The sequence below is a fragment of the Phyllopteryx taeniolatus genome, chromosome 17 (assembly GCF_024500385.1).
Source record: "Phyllopteryx taeniolatus isolate TA_2022b chromosome 17, UOR_Ptae_1.2, whole genome shotgun sequence".
NCBI classification, from domain to species: domain Eukaryota; kingdom Metazoa; phylum Chordata; class Actinopteri; order Syngnathiformes; family Syngnathidae; genus Phyllopteryx; species Phyllopteryx taeniolatus.
Window position 1 is genome coordinate 873,796 of NC_084518.1, and position 25,242 is coordinate 899,037.

Here is a 25,242-nt window from a genome sequence, read left to right on the forward strand (position 1 = left end):
TAAAATATACATATAAATCCTTAGATGACAATGAGATTCAAAAGTTTTCAGGTTTGTGTTTTCCAATATAAAGGAGATAACTTATAATCACTCCAAGTTTGAAGCGCAATACAAAATGTCCAAGTGACCATTGGACACTTTAGAGGAGACAGTGGAGGATTCCCAACACAAGCAAGCACGCAAACAGAAAAGAATATTAAAAGTTATTGTTATCAAGCGGTGTGTATCTGTCTTTCCGAGTCATCTTGCACTTTATACACCATAATTCATATAGAAGCAAGCAGCTAATTTCCTATTTGTTTCTATTCGGATACTTACGCGATGATCGAGCGCCGTTTGGTGGCCATTTGTGAGAACTCCAGCTATTGGCTGAGGGGAGTGTCGTCAGAACCGGCACAATCCTCGCAAGCTACAAAAATTGTGTGCTCCTTTATTGGTCACAGTTTGCGCGATTATATACATCATAATTTCTATAAATACGTAAAATACAACAAATGTATGCATTTTTTTAATTAAATGTCTTTAAATTCGCGACATTAGGCACGATAGTTGTTCGTTTATTCACTTCCGGGATAATGGCAGGGCTGCCATCTTGTGGCGGTTTGAGAGCTCCCGCTATTGCGTGACTGGAGTCACGTGACACACGGGGCTGTTTGAATGTTCATTTCTATTGGCTGAGTGTAGCCACGTGACAACCGCCGAATCTTCTTCTGGATACAAAAAAAAAAAGAAAAAAAAAGCTTGCGTGCTCATTACATCCAATTTGGATGATTGTCTCGTATGCAGAATAGACACGAGAACGACAGACCCGGTATTTAAAAATTATAAAATATAAAATATCCCTCAATTGCATCGAGACCTCGTGGCGCAACGGTAGCGCGTCTGACTCCAGATCAGAAGGTTGCGTGTTCAAATCACGTCGGGGTCATGGCCTTTTGACAAATGTCCTCCTAAAAACGTAAACATTGTGCAGCTATCAACCACCACCGCAGCCCTCCACCAGTCGGGGATTCATGGCAGAGTGGCCCGACGGAAGCCTCTCCTCAGTGCGGGACACATGAAAGTCCGCATGGAGTTTGCTAAAAAAACATCTGAAGGACTCAAGATGGTGAGAAATAAGAGTCTCTGGTCTGATGAGACCGAGATGGAACTTTTTGGCCTTAATTCTAAGTAGCATGTGTCGAGGAAACCACACACTGCTCATCACCTGCCCAATACGGTCGTCCCAACAGTGAAGCGCGGTGGTGGCAGCATCATGCTGTGGGGGTGTTTTGCAGCTGCAGGGACAGGACGAACGAAAGATGAATGCGGGCAAGTACAGGGATATCCTGGACGAAAACCTTCTCCAGAGTGCTCAGGACCTCGGACTGGGCCGAAAAAAAAGACAATGACCCTAAGCACACAGCTAAAATACCAAAGGAGTGGCTTCAGAACAACTCCGTGACTGTTCTTGAATGGCCCAACCAGAGCCCTGACTTAAACCCAATTGAGCTTCTCTGGAAAGACCTGAAAATGGCTGTCCACCAACATTTACCATCTAACCTGACAGAACTGGAGATGATTTATAAGGAGGAATGGCAGAGGATCCCCAAATCCAGGTGTGGAAAAACTTGTTGCATCATTCCCAAAAAGACTCCTGGATGTATGAGCTCAAGAGGGTGCGTCTACTAAATACTCAGCAAAGGGTCTCAATACTACTGGCTGTCAACAATGTCAAAAATTCCAGTTTTTTTCTGTCAATATGGGGTGCTGTGTGTACATTCATGAGGAAAAATTGAACTTCAATGATTTGAGCAAATAGCTGCAATATAAAAAGTGAAAAATTTAAGGGGGTCCGAATATGTTCCGCAACCACTGTATATACCATCTCATTTATGTGCTTTATACGCTGTAAATGCTATTTAATTACTGCTTAAAGGAGAGTTGGATGTTTTAAGGCCTTACTTCACTAAAAGCATACACAAGTAAAAAGGTAGCAAAATATCATTTATTGCACTCACAGAAAGACATAAAAAAGATGCTCAGCTAAATCAAATATTAAAGATGTCTGGATTTTTAAGTGCTGACTGACTCCCAAAATTCCAAATTATCCAAGACAAGTTCCCAGTTGCCTTGTTTTTTGTAGTTTTTTGTTTTTGTTTTTGTTTTTTTTTAAATGGTGAAAAGAACTTAAAAATAATAATAATAAATCACAAACGAAATGACAAGGTTCAACTATCTGTTCGTCTCAGGTGGGGCTGCTCCGCCTCCCTTTTGCCTCCAAAGCGTCGGAAGAAGGAAATGAAGCGGAAGGAGCCGGCCGCATTCCTGACGCCGTCCGTCCCGGAGCCGGACGAGTACGAGCGCTGGGGGGCGCCCCTCTGGAACAAAGTCCTCAGCCGGAAGGCGGCGGCCGTGGCGGGCAGCGGCGACTGGCGTGTGGAGTCCACGGAGGCCGAGCGCCCTCGAGGACCTCGGAACGCGCTTTCCCACACGCCGTCGTCCGGCTCTTCGGCGTCGGACACGCCGCCCCGCAGAGGGCGCCGCTGCCGGGAGCACGTCAGCGGGCTCAGGACGGTCCACGGCGAGCCCCCGTCACCGTTATAGTCTGAGAAAACGTCTCGTGTTCTGGGCCGAGGGGTGCGCGGTGTGGACGGGCCCTCCCGGTCCTCCTCGAGTTTGGCTTGCTTCTTTTCGGGACTCTCCGCCGCCGTTTCTTCGTCCCCGGCGGGAGGCTCCGGGGCCGGCGGCTGGGTGTTCTTCCGGGATCTGCCGGAGGAGGGTCCCTCGGGGCCGGCGGACAGGAGGCTGCGCAAAGCAGACTCCAGGCTGGATTCCGGGACGGGGGCTGCGGGCACGCGCTTGGCGCTCAGCCGGACGCTCTCCTTGCGCTTCAGACGCTGCTCGGCCGCCACGCGCTCACGATTCTCCTTCAGTCGGGAAGAAAGCGATGAGTTGTTTGGGATGAACGTCAGCTACACAGTAGAAATAAACATGTGGAAATACGCCGCTCGTCCCTCGCCATTTTGCAGTTCACTGTATCGGGAATTTTTAAATCAGGCCTAATTTGTTGTAAATTGCCGTCATCATTTTCCTTTAATATAACTATAGACTTGCATTTCAATTAGCGCAAAACTAACTACAACAGAAAACAAAGAGAATTCCACGCTGTGTACTTAAACGTGCCATATTTGATCAAACCAAATGTTTCTCGGATTCGGGATGTAACATTGTCTCTTTTTGGTGCCTCACGCATTCCGAGTTGCAGACGTTTTTCTGCCGAGAGGCCTGAAATCAGCCCGTGGGAATTTCTCCAGCTTTTTGGCAGAGGCCGGAACGGACGAATGGCATTTCCCACTTCCCGTTGTGAGCGCCACCTGCACGGCGGTGTCAAAGCGTCGGCAGAAGGAGTGGAAGATGGAGCAGCATTCCTCCAGCTTGAAGTTGTTGGGGTCCTCGCAGAAAAACTCGGCCACGGCGCAGCTGGACACCTCGAGCTCGTGCAGCAGCGAGTTGACGTCGCCGAGCTGAGCTTCGCATTCCTGATACAAAGAAAAACAAAAACAAGAGCTAACATTTTCCTCTTGAAAGAATAGCACTATTCTCATTATGTTACACATTTTTGCCATGGAAAAATTTCATTGTCTTGATGAATAAGAACTTAGGTCAAGAAAGAGATTTGACTTGAAATGCGCTTTTATTCACATAATATATAACAACGCGTTTTGTTTCTAAAAATGTTTTTATCTAAAAAAAATTCAACATCTTTTTCTCCAAAAATACATTTTTGATTCAAAATCAAAAACGTTTTTTTCTTGACAAATGAGAAAAAGACAATTAACTCTTTTTACCCTGAAATCCATTTTTATTCAGATAACTTTTTTTCCTCAAAAGACGAAGTTGTGAGCTTCTGAGACCTTGATCAACCTTTCCTTGAAAAAAGCATTACACATTTGATTAAATTTTTTTTCTTGGTTTCAAAAATAAAAATGTATCCTTTTCTTATTATAATAAATTTTCTGAAAATAAAAATAAGACATTCAAGAATTTTTTTTTAATTAAATCTGATCGTTATTTTTTGAAATTGGAACACTCCCTTGAATCTGGACTTATCCCCCTATATTTAATTATTTTTTTATTTGTTACATCTCAAAAATGATTTTTTTTCCTCTTACAGTTACAACTTCTTTCTGTGAAAAATACATTTTGAAAAACTTTTCCAAAAAAAATAAATAAATAAATAAATTTAAAAAAAGACCTCTCTGTAAAAACAGGACGTTATGTCCCTAAAAGATGGCTGCTTTATTGGCATAGTTGATAGTAGTCCTTTTCGGTGCGGTCCTAGTACTCCTTTTGTATGTCGTGGTGTAAAAAAGTGTGCTGCATTACCTTGAGAAAGGGCTCCATCTGCTGGTGGAGGTCGGAATGCGTGCCAGCGTCCAGTTTGACCTGGTTGAGCTTCTCGACTTGTCGCTCCAAGTCGACCACCACTTCCTCTTTGCAGATTCTTCTTCCGCAACATCGATGTAATGAGATAAAAATTCGGAGCTCGTCATCAATACGAAATATTGTCAACACGCACCTGGCCGCTGTTCCGATGTGCTCCAGGTGGCCGGGAAAGGTCAGCAGGTCAGCGTCGATGTCCTCCGCTTGCTGCTGCCACAAAACAGGAAAAGAAAATCACATTTTATTTTTAACATAAATCAATTTATGAAAAAAAAGTGTAACTCTTTAATCCCCTTGTTTTTTTAAAACTTTTTTTTTTTTTACTTACTAGATTCTTAAAACAACAACAAAACAAAAAAAACATCTCCCCAAAAGGGACAAAAAAACACTTCATTCTCATAAACCAACTTCTATTGGTACGCCTTTATTTTTTAATTCAAAAATAGTTTGTTAATTCTCAAAAAATATATATATTTTTTTCCTTCCTGAATAATAAAGCATTTTTAGTTGATAAAGTTTTTCAAAGAAAAAAAGTCACATTTCTCTAAGGGAAAATTGTGCCATTTGATGGGAAAAGTAATTTCCCCCCCAAAAAGGTCACTTCATTTTTTTTAACAAGCAACTACACAATAAAGTCCAACTTCAAATGTAAAAAAAAAAAAAAAAAACCTTTTTTGAGAATGGAAAAACATATTTTTTAGATAATAATAACTTAACATAAATTTGTAGCCTTACGAGAATAAAGAGTTTTTTTTTTTTTTTAGATTTTTCCATTTTTTGATTTAGGGGTTTATTGTCTTTTTTTTGTTTTGCTGTTGACCTTAGCGACGTAGTGCATGAGGTTCATGCCGGGCTTGTTGGCCTTGGTGTCGGCCATCTTGAGCAGCGACGCCATCCTGAAGCCGATGGCGTCGGTGCTGTCGGTGCTGTCGCCGCCCTGCGCGGGAAATCATTCGGGCGGCGTCCAATCACAGTCGAGCGGCACGACAGTGCACAAAACGACAAAAGAGCAAATAAATACCGACAGCGTTCATGTAATTCCCAGCTTTCAACACCAGGCGGATGACGGCGTGAAGGTCGTCGCAGTCCAGCAGCTCTGCGCGGGAAAAAAAAAAAAAAAAAGACACCCTGGATTAGCATTAGCCAAAAGGAAGTGGCTACCCTAGCCTCACGTTAGCACGCTTACCGTTAGCCGCCTTGATCATGACGGTCAGCGACCTGTTGACCTCGTCCACGAGCGGCGAGAACTCCTGGCGCAGGACCATCACCTTCAGCAGTTCCTCGTAGCTAAGACGGTTAGGGCAAGCACGCTAGGGACGTTAGCATGGTTTACCCGTTGAACGGAAGCTACTACTAGTTTGCCATGCTGCCCCTCTTGAGCCGGGGTGGCACTGCTTGAACGCTAACTTTTGCTGCAAAGAGTATGACTGTTTTTTTTTTTTTTAATCCCCCCCAAAGATCCAAAACTTTATTTTCACATGATTAAACAAAGACGCATAGAAATCGAGCAAAATGGGAAAATGGACGGCGGCTCCTTACTAGAACCCAAGTCGAGGTACGTTTTGTGCAGTTCCCCTTTGCATTTTTCTGTTTACTCACTGCGGCACTTTGACCAGCTGCACCACGAACCGATCGGCTTCCGGCAAAAGCGACGGGTTACCGGCGAACGACACCAGTCGCTCCACCTGCGACCAGTTTCACAAGCGCCCGTGAGGTCAGACGCGGCCGTCGCTACGGGTTACCGCCGCGTTACCTCGCTTCGGTCGGGCAGCAGCTTGCAGAGCTCCGACAGTTTGCCGCCGCCGAAGGCGCGCCAGTCGCCCCGGACGATGTCGTCCACCATTTCTGCCGGCGGCCTGCAGAGGGAGCCGCGTACGCGTTAGGCAATGGAACGGATCGGTACGCGACGCACATCGACCTTTTTCATTGTGCTCAAAACAGGAGTGATGGAGTGACGCTCGCGGTCGTAGAAGCGTTACGCGCGCATTTCATTTTGTTCCTTCCGACATTCAATGATCGATTGTGAAAACTGAGCCCAAGATTCATTCGTCGCGATGCACAATTGATTTGTGTTCATCATCTAATAGTTGGTATTTATTTAGATTTTTCTAATATTTGAGGACTTTTGTCCAATATTTGGTGCTATTTCATGGTATTTTAGAAATGATTAAACTTTATTTTTTAATATTTGTGCACTTGTTTGTATCATTTTGTAATATTTTTCCATTTTCTTATTTTTTTTTTGTAATCGTAATATTTGTGTACTTTTGTCAAAAATGTTTTTGTGTTGAATATTTTTTTCCTTTTTGCCCCAAATGATTCTATATCCCTACAAAGTCATTTCCATTATTGTTGAATATTTGAGTATTTTCCATCCAATATTGTTGCATTTTCCCCCCCCAGCATTTTCCTTTGAGTATTTTGCCTCCAAAACTATTTTAGAATATTCTAATGCATTTGTCAAATCATTTCTGTTTTGGTCAAACATGTTAGTAGTCTTATTTTGTAATATTCTTGTCATGCTTGAGTATTTCCCATTCAGTTGCCTTTGCATTTTTCATTTTCTGTTTCCGTCTGTCTTCTAATATTTGTCTACTTTTCAGCTCCTATTTCAGTCTCCTTTTTCCAAACGTGACACTACTTCTCCTTTTGTTCAAGTTTTGGACCGGTGCCACCCACTTGCGCATTTGCATGGCTCCGCTTCAGCGTTTTGACTGAACTCACTTGTTCGATTGTCTCCATCGGGGGAAGTCACATTTGGCATTTACATCCGCATTGGAGAAGGCTGTGGCGTTCGGTTTACTGCTTCGAAAAGATTCAGCTTTCAAAATAAAGAAATAAATTTGACTTTTCCCCTTGAATATAGCAAATATGACCCCCCCCCCCCCCATAAAACACAACTAAATAAATGATTAAAAAATATATACTTAAAACAATAAAATAAAGGTCTTTTTGGGGAAAACTGGATTTATTCAATTCATTTTTATTTTATTTTTCAAGGCGAAATATATTCATTTGATACAAAAGTAGTTTTTTTGAGGGGGTGGGGGGTGATACTCTGTATATAGTTTTTTTTAAAACAAACTTTTTAAGATCGCAACTTTATTGTTTACCATTTTCTAAACACCTTTTTCAGCATTTCAGAGAGAAATGCTGCTGAAAATGAAAACGGGGGAACCCTGTGCTTTCAGTCTTACCTCTTAAAACATCTGAGGAGGATGCCCATGTTCATGCTCTTTTTGGAGTCCAGAATACCCACCTGAAGACGACAACAACAAAAAGGTTGCATCACGTGACATATTTGAGGAACTTTCACAGGGAACGAAACACTTCCCTGGCCGGACAACTTCCCACCTGCGGCTCGTGCGGGCGGATGTCGTACGTGCCGCGGGACCTCAGTCTGCCGCAGCCGGCCGCACGGCGGTCGACGCGGCTGAAGAGCTCGTCCATGCTGCGGGTGTCCAGCACCAGTTCTCGGGGGGGCAGCTCCAAGGTCCACACGTTGACTCTGCCCAGCACGCGCTGGCTGGGGATGGCGTCCCAGTAGAACTTTTTCATGGAGCGGCGCTGGAACGACGACGACGACGACTGGGGGAGGAGGCGAGGGAGAAGAGGAGGTGGCGGAGGCAGCGGAGGAGGAGGAGGAGGAGGAGGAAGAAGAAGAGGCGGAGGTTCCGGAGAGGAGATCGGTGCCGCCTCCATAACGCCCGACGACGACGACGACGACATGGTCGCACTTTCCGCCATCAAAGGTGCAGTAGATCCAGATCTACAAATTCACATGTTGCATCCGAGTCAATACCACCAGCATAAGATGCTTTTGAGAACTCCACATTTCACCCGAGGGGCAACAATTTATTGATTGATCGACAAACAATCAATGATCACATCAATGGGCAGCTATTTTGATGAGCGATTAATGGTTTGAACTTCACCTCCCTGAATATAAACAGGCCAAAACTTGTCCCCTGCAAAAGATCTCAGCGGACTCAATATTGAGATTGTCCATTTATTTTGCACTGCTACTCAAAAACCGACTTTAGGTGCGTTGCCCCGATTACTGGGTGACGTCCACTTACGTTTGAAGGTCCGCCGGTGTGTTCGGCGTGGTTGTCATCCGTCAAGCGAGCGTTGGCAGCCGCTTTCTGTTGTTTCTAGAAACTTGGGTGGACCATAAAAGCGCCGAATGCATGCAATCAAAAAACGTCACAATAGTTTAGGCTCGGCAGAGAGAAAACATCAAAAGCCTTTTTGCAATGAACACGATGTTTAACCATGCTTTTCCTCAAAGAGATTCGCTTCAGGATCTTTATTGATCGCCAAATACGGTTAGCATCGTTTTAAAACCTCTCCTTTTCGAAGCGTCACCAAACTTTAAACTCTACTCACCGTAATATTTGAGAAATAGAGCTGTCCAGTAAGTCCAAACGACGCCGTGGTGTGCTTTTTGTCAAGTCAGGAAGTAAAAGTCAGTTTAAAAACCACACACACAAAATACGGAAGTACGCGCGGGTATAGGAAACGCTCCACCAATCAGATCTCGCGTTAAAGTCCATGTGGGCGCGCACAAATATTGGCGTCTCCACGAATCAGATCCCGAGATTGTTGCAATGCGCTTAACAGCAACCTCTCATTGGTTTAACACTCTGAAGGACCGCCTCTTTGATAGCGTCAATCAAAAATTGGTGTGAGGAACGTCTCCACCAATCGGACTCCGAGATGGTGCCCACATGGGCGAGAAGAGCCTCCCATTGGCTTCATACTCTGAAAGACCGCCTCACTGATAGGGTCGATCGAAAAACCAAAGCATGTACGATCGGAAATTGACGTAGTTAAAAAAAAAAAAAAAAAATCTTAAATGTTCCATAAAAAAAGCTTAAGAAATGTACTTCAAATAGTAAAACAAAATTTCACTTTGAATAAAAATAGATCCATTTTGATTGTAGTATGCCACACGAGCATCTACATGCTCAAGAGTCCTGTAATTGTTGCATACATTTAGCCATTCAAAAACAAAAAAATCATTAATTTGTTTATTGTAAATCATAGAAAAACGAGTAAAAGTTAGTTAGTTAGTTAGTTAGTTGTTAGTAGTATAGTTATTATATTTTAAACAATTGGTTATACTCTTTAATCATTAAAAAATGAGCATGAATTATGTTCAAATAAAGTCCATCCATTTTCCATAGCGCTTCTCCTCACGCAGGTCGCGGGCGTGCTGGACCCTACCCCAGCTACCTTCGGCCGAGAGGTGGGGTACACCCTGAACTGGTCGCCAGCCAATCGCAGGGCACATAGAAACAAACAACCATTCGCCTAATAATCATTAACCTACCACACGTTTTTGGGATGTGGGAGGAAAGCGGAGTACCCGGAGAAAAGCCGCGCAGGCACAGGGAAAACATGCAAACTGCACACAGGCGGGGCCGGGGATTGAACCCCGGTCCTCAGAACTGTGAGGCAGATGTGCTAACCAGTCGTCCACCGTTAAAAGAAAGTCATTCATTCATTCATTTTACATAACACAAAAAGAGATAAATATTTCAATTTATTGAATCCTCCGTTAGTCGCAGTTAAAAATTACATTAAACATGGGGTTCATTATTAAAATGAGAATTTTGACTTTATTCTTGAATAAAATTAACAATATCACTATTCAATTTTTTTTAACCTCATCTATGACCTTACCCATCAAAAAAAATCTAATGTGACCCTTGAATACAAGTTTGCCCATATATAAATGAACGGAGCCCCCCCCCCCCCCCCCCCCCCCCCCATTCAGTATTGCTATGTTATTTGCACTTTAAGATGCTTTTTTTTTTTATCTTGAATATGCAAAAACCAAAAAAAAAAAAAAGAACACAACTGGAACATTTGAAAATTACTTTTTTTAATTTCTGGGGGTGTGAGGTTTTGGCGGGCGGCGTGATCCTTCATCATCCATACTTGACAAGAACACATCACTTCAGCTTCCAACGTACACAAATAAAATATCTATCTTATTATTTTTTTCTTAGAAATCGGAGCTGTTTGTCGGCGCGTTCACGAACGACATTTTGCCGTTTTCTGACGTCTTTCAGTGTATAAAATTATTTTGGGGGACACGTTCACTCTTGCACGAAGTCAACGAGCGAGGAGTGCAGCGTTCCAAAGACTTCGACTGCCGATTGATTGCTACGAGAGCTTCTAAGTTTAAGTTGATCTTAAAAATATATCTATATATCTATATATCTATATATATATAGATATATATATTTTATTTTTTTTTCAACTGGTGCACGGGGAGCGACAACTAGCTCGACAGTTAACCCGAACCCCGCGATGAACGGGTTCACGGTAGACATTTTAGTTTGGCGGCGTGAGATATTTCTGATGTAAAATATGGACCCGGGCTTACCAAAGATTGGGAAACAATGCGTTGGATAGCGAACGTTCGCTGTGAATCCTTCAAATCATTACCAAAAAAAAAAAAAAAAAGAAAATACCACATGAATGTAATAATATTACAAGATAAAGTGGTTTGGTCAACAAATTTGCATGTTGGCTGAGTCATGCCGACTAGAAATAATAATGAATAAAAAAACGTTTTCAACAATAAAAACAAACAAACGACACAAATTTGCCATGTACACTGATTCAAAATGTCCCCTTGGCATTTCCTCCATTTTGATTGGGTAGTGTTTTGATAGCATTCAGTCCGCTCGGTCAACATGAAAACGCACAATATTAGAAGGTTCCGGGAAAACTGGCCTACTTGCGTCGTCGGGTTCGAGCGGGGCGGGCGAGGGGGACGGGGGACGGGGGACGGGGGACGGGGAGGGTTTAGGCGTCCTCCACTGCGCCGGCGGCGCTCACTGCTCCTCCAGCCAGGATGGCTTGTCGGCGCCGGGCGGCTTGAGCTTGATGTTGAACTGCTTGAGCGTTTCCTCCAGCTGCTGCTGGTTGCCGGCGAAGTAGGCCGAGATGGCGTTGTGGAAGAGCAACAGCTGCTTGTGCATCACCTTCACCTGGGGACGACAAGCGTGTTACTTTGCTGGATGTCACGATTGGGAATATAGGGCAACCCGTTTAGGCAGTAAAACGTTTTGGGTATGATGTTTTTCTTTCTGCATTTCCCTCCCGAGGATGCACTGACCTTGTTTTCCTCCAGGAACTTGAGTTTGATGGTGACGTCAGAGCGCAGTCGTTCATACTTGTCCTTCTGGACTTGGTACTGCTGCTGCGCCGCGTCAATGCGGGCCACGGCCGCCGCGTCCCGGGGCCCCAAGCTCAGCTCCTCCAGGTCCGACCGGTACGCGTCGAATTCCAACCTGAGCGGCCGTTTTGTAGCGGTTTCGTCTCAAAAGATGCGCGCGGCTTTGTGAGCGGCGTGACGGCGCGGCGGTCTTTACCTGGCGTTTTCGTACATCTTGATGGTCATGAGCGTGTCCTCCATGGTCTTGTTGACCAGCGTGTTGATGCTGGACACAAAGAAGTTAATGGCGCCCAGAAGAGTCTCGCCGTTCTTGCACAGCAGCTTCTGGGTCTCCGCGTTGTAGCCGAACTCGTCCTGCGGGGACAGGTGTGACGTTACGGAACCCCCGCCAACGGCCAACGCAAAGACGGAGACTGGACTTATGAGGAACTTTCTTCATTGTTAACGGTCCCACGCTCGACTCCGCTTGTTTACTTCATGATTCCGATACGTATCCGAAAAGGTATTTCTTGACTTTGCTTTCGATGACCGGACCCCCGCACTCAACTCAACGGCTATTTACTTCAAGATTCAAAAATGTATGGCAAACCATTTGGCGGTCTTTGTCGTCTAAGCTCTGGACATACGATCAACAAGAAAACGTTTTTGGTTGGTGTCCTCACCCGAAGCTCCGGCGACTTCTGACTGAGGTCTGCGAAGGTGTCGCCCAGCGCGTGCTGCGTCTGCACCATGTTGTAGAAATGATTGGTGAGCGCTCGGGCCAGTCGCAGCACGCTCTCATATTTGCGCTTGGTGTCCCTCAGCAGCTCGATCTGGGCCTCCAGGTCCAGGTCCACGGTCCGCGAGCCACGCCCGAAACGCTCCGAGATCATCTGCTTGGTGCACTGAGGAAGAAAAATAAAAGCTTTCGAGATGAGGTTTTCGGCGGTGCAGGGCAGCCCGTTGAGCCAATGAACCAGTTGGGTCGATTTGCTTTGCTCTGCACAAAAAGTATTTCCGAGGAACTTTCTTGTTTGTTTTTAATGATCCCATTTTCAACTTTGTCTTTTCACTTCACGACTCAAAAAGATAGGGCAGCCCTTTTCGGTAGGACACTAGTTGTAACCATATCCACGCTCCATATTCGTATTTATTCGTAAGGAATTTCATGACTTTGTTTGTTCCTCCCTAAGGGTCTCCGGCACTCAACGTTACCCGTGAACTTCATGATCGGAAATCTAGAGCAGCCCAGCCCGTTCCGGCAACCATCACTTTGGAAAAAAAAACCCTCAAAAAGCGAGTCACTGCGGCTTTGAACCTTGTAAGTGTTGAGACCCCACTTCTTGACAGTCTCCAGCTTCTCCACTGCCACGCCTCGGGTGGCCTCCTCCGCCGCCATAGACGAGCTGCTGGCGCTGCGATGCATGCCGGGACCTGCGGGTGGCGCCGAGAGAAGAAAAGTCAAGAACGACATTTTGTCAGGACAGGAGAAGCCCGCCAAGAAGGATCGCACCAGCCCTGACCCGCCTTTGGAACAATGAAGCGAGAGGAAGCAACCCGGGAGAATTTTAGTTTGTCCAAATGTGGATTTTAGTGAAGAAAGACTCCAAAAAAAAAAAGTACACAACCTAATCCTGTGACCGGGATCCGTTTGTTAAAGTCGGGGTTGTAGCGCACAGCCGGGCCTGAGAGACACAATGGAGATGCACAAACGTTAGCCCGGCGTTCGTTCCCGCCCGCCGACGAGCATTTGAGGGCGTTTCTTTCATGGAGGATTCATTTTGGTAACTTGGGCGTCCACGTTGTCGGGCGAGACGATGAATGAATTTACACACTCAATTTGGTCACTTGAAGTCATGATTTAAATGGAAGGTATTGTGTTACGCTGGGGACTTTATCATTCTTTTTTTTTTTTTTTTTAAAGAAGGAACCTCTTTGGCTTTTGTTTCCAGGGCCACCGCATTCAACTTAGCCTGTTTACTTCCTGACCGCAAAAATCGTCCGGCCCGCTTAGGCAGCAAATCTGTCGAACCGCTACGTCACGCTACGTCACGCTACGTCACGTTACGTCACGCTACGTCACGTTGTTCACCATCAGGCCCGTCCGTACGCCGAGCGAGGCCGACGCGGTCGCTACCTTTGATGGATCCGGTGGGGATGATTCCCTCCGCCGTGCCGCCGTAACCGCCCGACACGATGTTGGTCTCGTTGAGGTTCGGCCCCGACACCATCACCTGGTGCAGGTCCTGCGTACGCCACAAGGGGAGAGGCGGGGTCCGCACAGAATGGCGGGATGGGGGCGGGGGCACGAGGGCAGATTAGCACTTGGACACAGCCGGTTTTTCAATGCAGGACAACGCTAGGAAGGTTAACTAAAGGTTACGGGCGATACAAGTTGTACGAACACGCTTTAGCCTCTGGAGACTTTTTGATAAGGAAAGTGTAGCGGAAAGCTGAAGGGAGGAGGAGGAGGAGAAAGCATACGATAGCATCGGAAACTTGCTGACTGCGATTTGTTCAGCTGGAGGTCTGGAACTTACAGAGATAAGGTCTGGTTTACCAAAACATAGGAGCTTTGAAATCATCAAAAGGGTTTTTTTTTTGCTTCGCTCCCTTATACGACTTTATTGTCGTGTCATTATTGTCTTAAATAACACAATTATTGTTACATTACATTGATAATATGTCAGAAAAAAAATAATATGCACCATTAGCCTAATAGCAAAGACATTTTCCAAGTCGGAAACTTTCCATGGAAATGAACGGGAATAAAGCGGAATTTGACCAAGTTGAAGATTGCTCTTAACTCATGGACTGCCGCAGAAGTTTATATACATTTTAATGTTGAATACATTCGTCAAGTTTGCTTTGCGACGTGGAAGAGGGTCTCAACCAGCTTGTGGGCTTTGTAAACTGCGGTTATGTCTCACAGATGCCCGTAGATGGCAGCGTTGCATCGCTTTGGATTTTAGATCAGCACAGCTTTGGAGTAGAGGATAAAGATTAGGGTGTGACTCCTCGGCTTGTCACGTCGAATGTGAGCGAGAGAAATGTCAACACATCGGAAGTTGGATAAGTTTAGATAGGTCACAGTCCAACGGAGTAAGTACGTGTATGAAAAGCCTTTCCTCAGTCTTGGTTTCGTTGTCTTAATAGTTTGCGGTGTCACAAAAGCACAAATGTGGGGGACTCCGTTTTGAAAATGGCTGACAGTCAATGAGGATATCGGGAACCTAATACAGCTGGGGCATAAAAACATATTTGACCATAATCCTGTCTAAAACAAGCAGATTTGATGAATTGTGATGGACAGGCTATACTTTCGATGTAACTACCCGAAAGTCCCAGCTAACTAATTCCAATGGAAAGTTTCTGCAAATGTTCCATCGCTTTGCCACATGATCTATGTTAGAGCATTAGTACGATGACAAGTAGTCATGCCGCAAAGTAAGACAGAGACAGAAGTCGTACGAAAGTCACCCAGGTGAGACCAAAAACTATTTCTACATGTCAGGGCAGCCTGACCAGGCAGCACACTAGTACTAGTAGCGAGTCAGTCAGTAGGTTATAGGGCTGCACGATATTGAGGGGATGGGGGGGGGGGGTGACACTGCGGTTTTCCGTAACCCTGTGATACATATTACGAGTTCAAAATGCAGCTACATGTGAAAACCAGCAAACATTTCTCTTTTTCATTCTAAATTAAAAAAAAAAAAACGAGGCTCAGGAGAGCACAAACGCATCCGGAGTATGCGCATATGAAGTTTTTGCACTTGGTACTGCACAATAGTTCAGCCAGACATGAAGTTAAAATCATTGCTTTTCATGCCCACGTATGCTGCTGTCATGAGCACATTCCTAACACGATTCATTTGTTTTTAATCAATCTGTTATTTTACACCTATGTTTAAATGTATACAATAGTATTTCTACATTTGAGTGCATAAGTTTACGCAAAACGTGTTACCGTGTACACCTGAAGTTCATCCCTTCAACGATGCCGCGGCTCTCCCTCCTCCCCCGAGTGTAATCGGTCGCGACGTGAATTTGTTCGTCGCGTTCTAAAGAGAAATACAATCAATGCAGGCGTCTAATTGTTTCCTGTGTCCTCATTAACAGTTCCCATACAAAAAAATGAAATAAGTGTGTAACACTCTGGGCTGCTCCGTGTGTGTTGTTTGACGGGTTATAATTAATTCACCGCAACATCGGTACTAATCAACCTCCTTGGCGTGTCCTACCAGGCCCCCTCTGCTGGTCACTCATTAATATTACAGCTGATTGACTGCACGATAGCAACATTGCGCAGCAGCCTGCGACGTGACTATTGCGCAAACGTAAATTGCGACGACGATGCTCAAACTATATATTGTGCAGCCCTAGTAGGGTTAGTGCTTTGGTCACCGCAAAATGAGTCACTTGTGACTTTCGGTGCTAGGAACTACACACACACAAACACACACACACACACACACACACAAACAAACAAAGGCACACAAATGTCCGCTCACCCTGGCGCCTCTGCCGCATCCTACCTTCTCATCTAAACGCCACTGCAGCTTTGTAGCCTGCGCACAGACACACACACACACACACGCACACACACACACGCACACACACCAGGACCACCACGAACGACACACAGAACCAAAAAGTACACAAAAAGAAAAACATGATTGAAATCAGGAGGATGCCAAAGAAAATCAACAAGATGTGTGACGCGCACTGGTGACTTTCAGCATTCAGATTGTTTACATTGACAGGAAATATGCTTTGCTAGAAATGACACACATACGCCCGTGCGCACGCGCGGCCTCACCGTCCCACGATGCACTGCAAAAACTCAAAATCTTACCAAGAACCCGTCTTATTTCTCGTCAAAACCAATTCAAATAACACTCATCGCGTACAAAGTAACTTGTTTTGAACAATTTTCACTTGTTTCATGCTAATCTATCCTGGAAATAAGTAGGAACCAAATTGCCAGTGGAGTGAGGAGAACAAAAATTTAATCAAATCAAAAAATACATAAATAAATAAACTTGCAATATTTGTTCTACTTCAAGTAAAAATTAGCTTGAAAAAAATGAAAACTGATTTAAAAAAAAATAAATAAAAATGTTTTCAGAGATGAGTCGTATTTGAAGTGTTATCAGATTCGTTTTGAGACTTTTGACAAGAAATAAGACGTATTGATGGTAAGATTTTGAGTTTTTGCGGTATTGCTAAGCCACGCTCCGCCTACGTGCAGTTGCTATGGTGACTGGTCGCTATCTCCCAGTAAACACTGCAGCTCACATACATATGCGCGCACGCACACACACACACACAGAGAGAGAGAGTTTGGTTACCTAACACGCAACTGTCAGCGTTTGGTGCAGGAACTTGCGTGTTTGCTGAAGGAGTGGACTCAGCCGGACCACCTTAAGTCATCTTCATAATCCCCACTCGGTTGACCAGCCCGAACCGCCTTGAATCACCTTGGCAATCGCAACGCCTGAACCGCCTTATCTCACCTGAGCCATCGCAACTGGATTAAACCGGGTTTCACCTTCACCCAAAACAGCTCGACTGCTCCGCACCATCGTGACTCCACCGAAACCATCTTAATGCAATTGAACCACCTTCAACCAACTTAATTAGACGTTGACGCTTTCTGCTGAAATTTGTCAGTATATAAACATTTATTTCTATTAGGGCTGCTTTTTGCCGGATGTAACAGCTGCAACCAAAACATTTTTATGTTCATCGGTAAAGCGGTCGGCGCCAATTCGGGTTGGGCGGTACGGCTTCAAATTCATGTCATGCTATAAGTTGAATCCCATCACGGTCATGGTATCCATCACGGTATAAAGTGTCAAAATAATATTGTATGGCTTATTCAAATGTGAAATGTAAATATTGCTGTTAAAAGGGACAGAGAGCATCAGATGTATTCATTCTTCTCTCTGCTTCTTTTCATTCAAATGTTGTTTTCATGTAAACATGTCTGCTTTTTTCTTTTGAAATCCAATGAACAAAGAAAAAAACAAACACACAGCGGACCCCCGTGATTCACAAGGGACAGGGTTAGGGTTAGCCCGACCGCGAATAGCGAAAATCCGCAGATCATCGACGGGCGTTATATGCTAGCGAGCCAGCCGCGCGCCCTTAACCGGCTTTCCAATCTCAAGTGACCTGAGCCGGCGCAACTGCGCTCATTCGTTCTGTGGAAACAAAAACTTCCTCAGTGAATCGTCAAGCAGAAGCAGAAGCAGAAGCAGAAGCAATCTCACCGGTGGTTGTCACGCGCACACACGCGTAAAGAACGTGGGTACCATTCTCTTCGCGACGGACGCTAAGTTAACAATCGGCCCGATGAGGAACGCGTATGCAGACCAGTTGGCGTCGCCCACCTGCTCGAGGCCGTCGTCCTCCGCTAGCGTGCCCGTGTCGCCGTTGCCGTTGATTGGGATCTCCATGGTGGCCGCTTTGCTCATGATGCCGTCCGCCATGGCACCCTGGCTCACACAGAGAAAAAGATGCCGAATTGTCACTGTCGGACAGAAAAAAACTCACGTCCAAATATGGTCAATTTTTGTTTTTTCCCCAAATTGAAAATATTGGTCTCTCCCCGCCTTGTCTGCTATCGTCATGCATTATTAACCAATTTAAAGTGTTCCAAATTGCTTCAGAACAAATCTATGAATGCTCGACTGAGAAGGGTTGTAAAACTCCGCCTCCGTCTTACTTTGCGGCATCACGGCGCCTCAAGATTGAAAGTCTGGATGGTTTTTTGGGGCAATCATTTGTGAAAATAGTTAAGTTACATACATTTGAGTAAGCCCGTTTTTTTTTTTTTTTTTTTTTTTTTAAATCCTGATTGTTGTAATCGTTCAGTGCAAAAGGAACTGGTCAGCCACGAAGGTTAGTTTGCGTGCAAATTCATTTCTGCTTATTACACCACTTAGTCAGCTGATTATTTTAGTCATTGCAGCACTCGTGGCTCCAAGATCCTGAAAAAGAGTTTGGGCAGACTTTGATGGGGACGTCTGGCGACGTGTCAAACTTTTTTAATCAACGACAGCGTAACATATTAGCAATTTTTTTTAGCGTATGAAATGAGTGATTGTGCACGATTTTGGGTTAGTGCTATACTGATGTCGGTGCACACCAATATAGGGTTGCAATATAAGGGGGGAAAAAAACTATTTGGACAATGCGGTGTTTGGGAACTCAAGCAACGAGACATTTTTTTTTTAGATTTCCTTAAAAAGTAGGAATTTTGGAGATTACACTTGACAATGATAAAAATATCCTGTTGAAAAGTCGTAGTGACAACGAATACAAATTGTAAGTCCCCCCCGAAGAGAATCTGAAGGAACCCTCCGCGTTCAGGTGCCATATGGCAGGTGCAGCCGCTCAGGCGTGCAGAAGGAAACGCTTATTGTTGTCATTTGCATGATTAAAGATGGTTTAGGAACGTTACTTACACGCTAAATACAAAATCATTCTTCAATTGTTTAATTGAGTCTGGAAAAGGCCTGATTCGAGCTACGGAGGGGTACCGGAGGGGCACGTAGCTTCACCCGGCTGACAGGCTCGAGAAACAGCTGCTTACTCAAAATGTGTCAAAAGATACCTTCGTTCATAAAATATAAAACCCAATCATTACAAAAAAAAATCATCCGAGAGAAGGGAAATGAATTACCGGAGTGTGTGGTCCCGTCGTCCGAATTGCTAGCGGCGAAAACGGAGCATCTCAGGCGAAACAAGCGCAACAAAACGAGCCTCCCTCCCGGTTGAAAGAAAGATATTTTTTATGACATAACACAACTCAAGTGCCGCCGCCGTCGTCGTCGTCGTTGTTGTTGTACTTGAGGCTACGTAAACAGGATGCTCTCCCCGCCAGCGAAGAAGAAGAAGCAGAAGAAGAAGAATCAGAAGAAGAAGAAGCAGAAGAAGGAGAAGAAGATGCGGCGGAAGTGACGCGCATCAGAGAGCCTCTATTTAGGACAAGAGGACGCACTCGGCGGTCAAGCGAACGACGCAAACACTCTGCCAACGACGATGATATTCATTAGTGGATGTTGAAAATGCCTTCCGGGAGGTACTTCCAGTTTTCCAACTGTCCTTGCCCGTGTCGCGCTGCTGCTGAGGATATGTTTCAATTCCTTCACGCTAAACATGAACTCACTTTTGCACTCCTTAACGCATCACAATCTCCCAACACTATAAGCCTGAAAGCTCGTAATTGCATATTTTATTATCATTCTTCTTCTTTAAGATTGAGTGCTTATTTTTGTTGATTATATTTTATGTTGTTTGTTTTGTGCTTATTCCCCCCCCCCCCATTTTTGTGGTTTACATGTGATATAAATTGGAATGATGACGAACACAACAGGTAAATCTCATTTTACAACGATGACATCAGTCGTGTTGGGATACAATTGGGAGCGACTATGCTGCCCCCTGTTGGTGACGAGGTGTACAGCAGCGCGCACGCGCACAGCCTGTGGCTCGAAATCCTGATTTGAAACCTTAACCCTGTCCTGAAACCCTTATTTGAAACCCTAACACTGACTTGCAACCCTAAATTGAAACCTTAACCCTGTTTTGAAATCCTAACCTTTGTTTAAAGCATTAACACAGGCTTAAAAAACTAATTAGAAGTCTTAACTTGAAATATCCATTTCCTTTGATTGGAAAGCTAGCCCAAGCTTAAATCCTTCATTTGAAACCCGACCGCTGATGTGATGTCCACGAAGTGTCACATTAGTGTATTGTTTTATGTATTTTGTAAAAGCTTTGTTGAGAGGCTTTGTAATTTATGTTCTCTTTTAAACCCCCTTCGCGTTTTACATTGTATAACACGCACATTACTCATTTGGGTCAGTAGGTGGCAATGGTTGCCTGACGCTGTATGTAGAGCGCATGCGCGAGGCCATTTCCTCAGAACCGAGGAGAATTGATGAACTGCTGACAGGGGCGTCACTGTCTCCATCTTTGACTTCATTGGATTTGGGGTTGTAATCGAAAATGATACAAAAGCTGCAGGTTGTGTTTACGTAGAACATAATGAAGACCGAGATGACGGAATGGTGTATTTTCTTGGATGTGACGGTGTTCAATGGAAGAAGAAAATGCAAATATAAATAATGTCTTGATAATAAAGTATTGTTTAATACTGGGTAAACGAAGTAAATGGGACAAAGCAAGTACTATTTATAAAGTTCGGACATTTATGTAAATTGTGAAATTGTAAATAAATATAGTTGGGGAGACAACTGCGTCATCGGCTTTGCTCAACCTGTCAATGTTTGTTTTTTTGCTGCCGTATTCTCGTGACTTAAAACCCGAATCTTGGCTTAAAACCCAACTTGAAGCCTTCAAACCCTAATTTGAAACCATAACACTGACTTGAAAGCCTAATCTAATACAAACCCTAATTTGAAACCCTAACACGGACTTGAAACGTTAGCCTTTGCTTGAAATCCAAACTAACAGTGGCTTAAACGCCTAATTTGAAACCAGAACACCGTTTTAAAACCCTCATTTGAAACCATACAACTTGCTTGAAGGTTGAAGGAGGAAGTTAAAAACTAGAATCCGGCTAGCGTACACCCTAATTCGAAACCCTGGCCTCAAGCAGTAAGATTTGCTTGAAACCATAACAGGAGTTGTAAAAAAAATATGCTTAAAGCCCTGATGGTGGCGCCAAATAGCAAATACTGTTGAGGCAAAAATTGATCGTGAATTTGATATCGTTGAGTTCTTTTCTTTTTGATTGTGTGGTTGTCATCTGTGGTTGCCGTCTTATATTTTTGTGTGGTCTTTATGATGATCATTATGGCGACTATTATTATTGTCCTTTGTGTTTGTCGGCACGCAAGCGGCCCCGAAACAAATCCGCTGGGTGGAATGACGTCATGCACGGCCATCATTTTCCAATTTCCTTTTTTTCCCCCTTTTAATTCCTGGCCGCGTATTAAAAAACATAAACAGCTCGACCGAAATGACACAGGAAATTAAGGGGGGGGGGGGGGGGGGGAAGGTACCGCGATGCAGTCACCGTTTCCATGGCAACCACAGCAAAAAACAGGATTTTTTTATTTTTTTTTAAACATGATGATGGCTTGCGCTTCACCAGATGACAAAGGAGTCGCGCGTGCCAATATTTGACAACATCGAAAAGTCATACAAAATAATTGCAGCACACAAACACATGTTCAGATAATAAAATAATAACAACAACAAAAAAATCAAATAAAAATCCCGCTTCAGGCCAATGATTGATTTATGATCACGTGAACGATGCAGCAGCTGGACACACTCGTATTTGCTATTTTACGATTTGCATTATTTGAAAACCAAACAAAGAGTTTTGTGTTACATTTTGGCCTATTTCAGAGGTCTCCGTAGTTTTGGCCACATCGTGGACCCTGCCAGGCTTGAAACAGAACCCCATCCCTGGCTTGAAACCCTAATTTGGAACCTTAACCTAGCCTTGAAACCTTGAGCTTTATTTGTAACCCCAACCTTGGTTTGGAGCCCGAACTTGAAAGCCAATCCTTTGTCCGAAACACAAACTCACAGACTTAAAATCCAAATCGCAAACCGTAACTCTTGAGTTTCTGCGCGTGCGTCGCAAATGATTGACACCTCGGTCACACCTTCTGTCTCTGATAGGTTGTTCGTCCTCCGCCTTCTTTTTTGTACACTTAACAAGACAAAGATAATGACATTCAAAAAAACACCAATGGCAAATTTTCGGTAAGTTTCAGCGTTTATATGTTTTCTAAATGAATTGGCCGATTAATCGGTTATCTGAATTTTATTGTGCCAAATATTGGAATCCATTTAAAAAAAAATAAAAAAAATCCCTATCAGCCGGGCCCCAGTTAAAATGATTTTAAAAATATTTATATCTAGATTGCAGATGTACGAATGTACAAATTCCCCGCACTAAATGTGAGCATTTATTATCTTTGAAAAAGGCATACATTTAGTATTGGTTGTGTACCTAATGAAGTGGCCGGTTAGAGGAGAGTACACTGTAAAAATGGCCGCTGTCAGCCGCTATTAGATTGTAGTCCAAAATGACACAGACACAAACGGAGAACACTTCCAACACTTTGGACGTCGCTTTCATGCGCCTCTTCTAACGAATATCGAACAAACATTGTCGCCGTCAACGATAATCTTATGACATTTTTTCCCTCTGTGTGGCCCTAATACTTCGTACAACTGTCATGCGTTTATGTCCCTTCCAGGACCTTTAACACAAATTAGCGTCCATCAGCTGTGCTGAGATCGTCTCGTCGGGTCTGACGTCCAACTTGTCTTCGATCGCCGCTGATTCATTTGTTTTGGTTTCTGGGATGTCAGGAGCGGTTCAGTGCTCCTGGGAGTTGAGCTGCTGGAATCAACTCGGAAGAAGATGGATGCTAGCGCTCCTTTGAAGCCGCAAGCTAGCCCCCCTAAAAAAAAGTCCCCCTCCCTAAAACCCGCCGTCACCCGAGGAAGAAAAACTAATAATTTCTCCTGCTTAGTTCAGACCGTTGACAGATTTTATTGTTTTTAAAAAAAACGGATGGAGTGACTTTGATTTGATCTAATTTCAACAATGCTAACAGCTAGCGTGCTAACAACCCACATGGACTTGCCGTAATTTTAATCAGAATCAGAATCCGCTTTATTGCCAAGTATGTCCAAAACACACAAGGAATATGTCTCCCGTAGTTGGAGCCGCTCTAGTATGACAATAGACACAATCATTTTGAAATATAAAAACACACGACGGAGAGTCGCATAGCCGCTAGCAATTTAAAGGCCAGAGGGAAGAAGCTGTTGGAATGTCTGTTGGTTTTAGTTAGCATTGTTCGATAGCGCCTACCTGAGGGGAAGAGCTGGAAGAGGTGATGACCAGGATGTGGAGGCTCCAAGAGGATTTTGCATGCTCTTGTCTTAGTTCTGGCAGCGTGCAAGTCCTCAAGGGTGGGTAAGGGCGGGGTCCCAACAATTTTTCCGGCAGTCGCCATTTGTCCTTTTTTGACGCAGCGCCAAACCAGACTGATGGAAGAACACAGGACCGATTCGATGACTGCTGTGTCGAGCCGCCTCTACAGCTCCCGTGGAAGGCTGTGATTCCTCAGAAGCCGCAGGAAGTACATCCTCTGCTGGGCCTTTTTGAGGATGGAGTTGATGGCGACTGTAATTCCCAGGAACTTGAAGGTCTCGACGGTTGACACTGGGCACTTGGACAGCCTGAGGGGCGGCTGTGGCGAAGGATGCCTCCTGAAGTCCACGATCATCAGCTCCAGGTTGCATCGGCCACACCGCAGCTCCGGCCGCTGCGGCCGCTCCGCTTCCTGTCGATACGCAGACTCGTCACCGTCTTTGATGAGCCCGATGACTGTGGTGTCGTGTGCAAATTTCAGGAGTTTGACAGCCAGGTGTGTTGAGGTCCACCCCGGTGCTGGTGGTGCGTGCAGATGAGGTGGCGTCCCCCAGCCTCACCTGCTGTGTCCTGCCCGTCAGGAAGCTGTACATCCACTGGCAGATGGCAGGCGAGACGCTCAGCTGGAGAAGCTTGGAGGAGGAGAGTTCTTGGATGATGGCGTTGAACGCAGACCTGAAGTCCACGAACGGGATCCTCGCGGCGTTCTCGGATGAAGTGCAGTCCCATGTTGACTGGGTCAAACACAGACCTGTTTGCTCGGTAGGCAAACTGCAGGGGGTCCAGCAGGGGTCCTATATAAGACATTTGTGTATTATTATTAATTCAAAGACTTAAGACTTTATTCAGGAAGAGGATAGAAAAACTAATTTGAAAAGCAAATTTGTTGGCATGTCCCAGTGGAGCGGAGACGAAGAGAAGGTGGGAGGAAAAGCAAAGGCAACCTGGCAGCGGGTTCCAGGAAGCCAGCGTGAAACCAAGTCATCACGTTGGTGTTAATAAATCACATCTGAGTGTTTCCCTGAGGGAGTGAGTCAGGAATGCTAGCGGGCTGGGGCAGAACCCTCCTGGCGTTGATTAGGACCTGTGTCTCCAAAAAAAACAAAAAACAAAAGTTACAAGCTGCTTTGGCGATTGTGAGGAACGAAGAAATCATTGAAGAGAGTGACGAAGATGAATGGATGCCCGTGGCGCTCGTGCTAACTGAGATGACCTACCCCGAGGTTGTTGTAATCCAATTGCTGACACTCACACACCATCAGATGATGCAAGACCCTCTCCAGCAAACTTGTTATCGGACCACCAGGACCACTTTTTGGCAGCCTGAACCCTAAACCCTCACAAATCTAATTGTAGCCTAATCCCAAATCCTAAACCCCCTATAACAATCCCAACTCTTCACCCTAACCCTTAACCTAATTCTCACGCTAACCCTGATTGCTTACACCAACCCTTAACCCGAACGTTAATGTATCACGTTAACGTATCACTTTTACGGTAAACTTCAACTTGAAGTGACAAACAGCCTGAAACTATAAACAATGTTTTTATACGGTCTGTCGACGTCACTCATTTCTGCGTGCGTGGGTCTGGAACAAACTGTATGCGCCACGGTAAACGGGTTCACTGTAATGCTAACCTCTGGCCTGCACATAAGTGGAGCTACAGGACTACTGGAACACATTAGAGGTCTTCCTGTCTTTTA

At 44.6% G+C, this 25,242-nt stretch overlaps 2 protein-coding genes and 1 non-coding gene across 11 annotated transcripts; 1 reads left to right on the forward strand and 2 right to left on the reverse strand.

Moving 5' to 3' along the window:
• The first annotated feature begins 856 nt into the window (after window positions 1-856).
• Window positions 857-928, forward strand: trnaw-cca (transfer RNA tryptophan (anticodon CCA)). Its single transcript has one exon. It is a non-coding gene; the product is annotated as a tRNA-Trp (tRNA).
• A 1,040-nt stretch (window positions 929-1,968) lies between these two features.
• Window positions 1,969-8,972, reverse strand: LOC133466880 (FH2 domain-containing protein 1-like). Of its 3 annotated transcripts, none has more exons than XM_061751021.1 (13): window positions 8,815-8,972; window positions 8,505-8,586; window positions 7,780-8,194; window positions 7,623-7,684; window positions 6,179-6,281; window positions 6,025-6,110; window positions 5,612-5,712; window positions 5,451-5,521; window positions 5,246-5,362; window positions 4,562-4,635; window positions 4,369-4,486; window positions 3,357-3,521; window positions 1,969-2,909 (listed from the first exon to the last, which is right to left on the reverse strand). In XM_061751021.1, exons 2-13 carry the CDS (start codon window positions 8,540-8,542, stop codon window positions 2,211-2,213), a joined length of 2,049 nt encoding a protein of 682 aa, XP_061607005.1. In that variant the 5' UTR covers window positions 8,543-8,586; window positions 8,815-8,972; the 3' UTR covers window positions 1,969-2,210. The 3 variants fall into 3 exon arrangements, with proteins under 3 accessions (XP_061607005.1, XP_061607007.1, XP_061607006.1); XM_061751023.1 differs by having other exon boundaries at window positions 4,562-4,632; window positions 8,815-8,971; XM_061751022.1 differs by having other exon boundaries at window positions 8,505-8,579; window positions 8,815-8,954.
• Window positions 8,973-10,298: 1,326 nt separating this feature from the next.
• On the reverse strand, window positions 10,299-23,598 carry arfip2b (ADP-ribosylation factor interacting protein 2b). 7 transcript variants are annotated; one of them, XM_061751027.1, is made up of 10 exons: window positions 23,475-23,598; window positions 17,995-18,099; window positions 16,111-16,167; window positions 13,737-13,845; window positions 13,228-13,284; window positions 12,918-13,033; window positions 12,283-12,504; window positions 11,817-11,974; window positions 11,561-11,735; window positions 10,299-11,432 (listed from the first exon to the last, which is right to left on the reverse strand). In XM_061751027.1, the coding sequence occupies exons 2-10, from the start codon at window positions 18,091-18,093 to the stop codon at window positions 11,277-11,279; spliced, it is 1,149 nt and encodes a 382-aa protein (XP_061607011.1). In that variant the 5' UTR covers window positions 18,094-18,099; window positions 23,475-23,598; the 3' UTR covers window positions 10,299-11,276. The 7 variants fall into 7 exon arrangements, with proteins under 7 accessions (XP_061607011.1, XP_061607010.1, XP_061607013.1 ...); XM_061751026.1 differs by lacking the exon at window positions 23,475-23,598 and adding an exon at window positions 19,290-19,514; XM_061751029.1 differs by lacking the exon at window positions 16,111-16,167.
• Window positions 23,599-25,242: the final 1,644 nt, after the last annotated feature.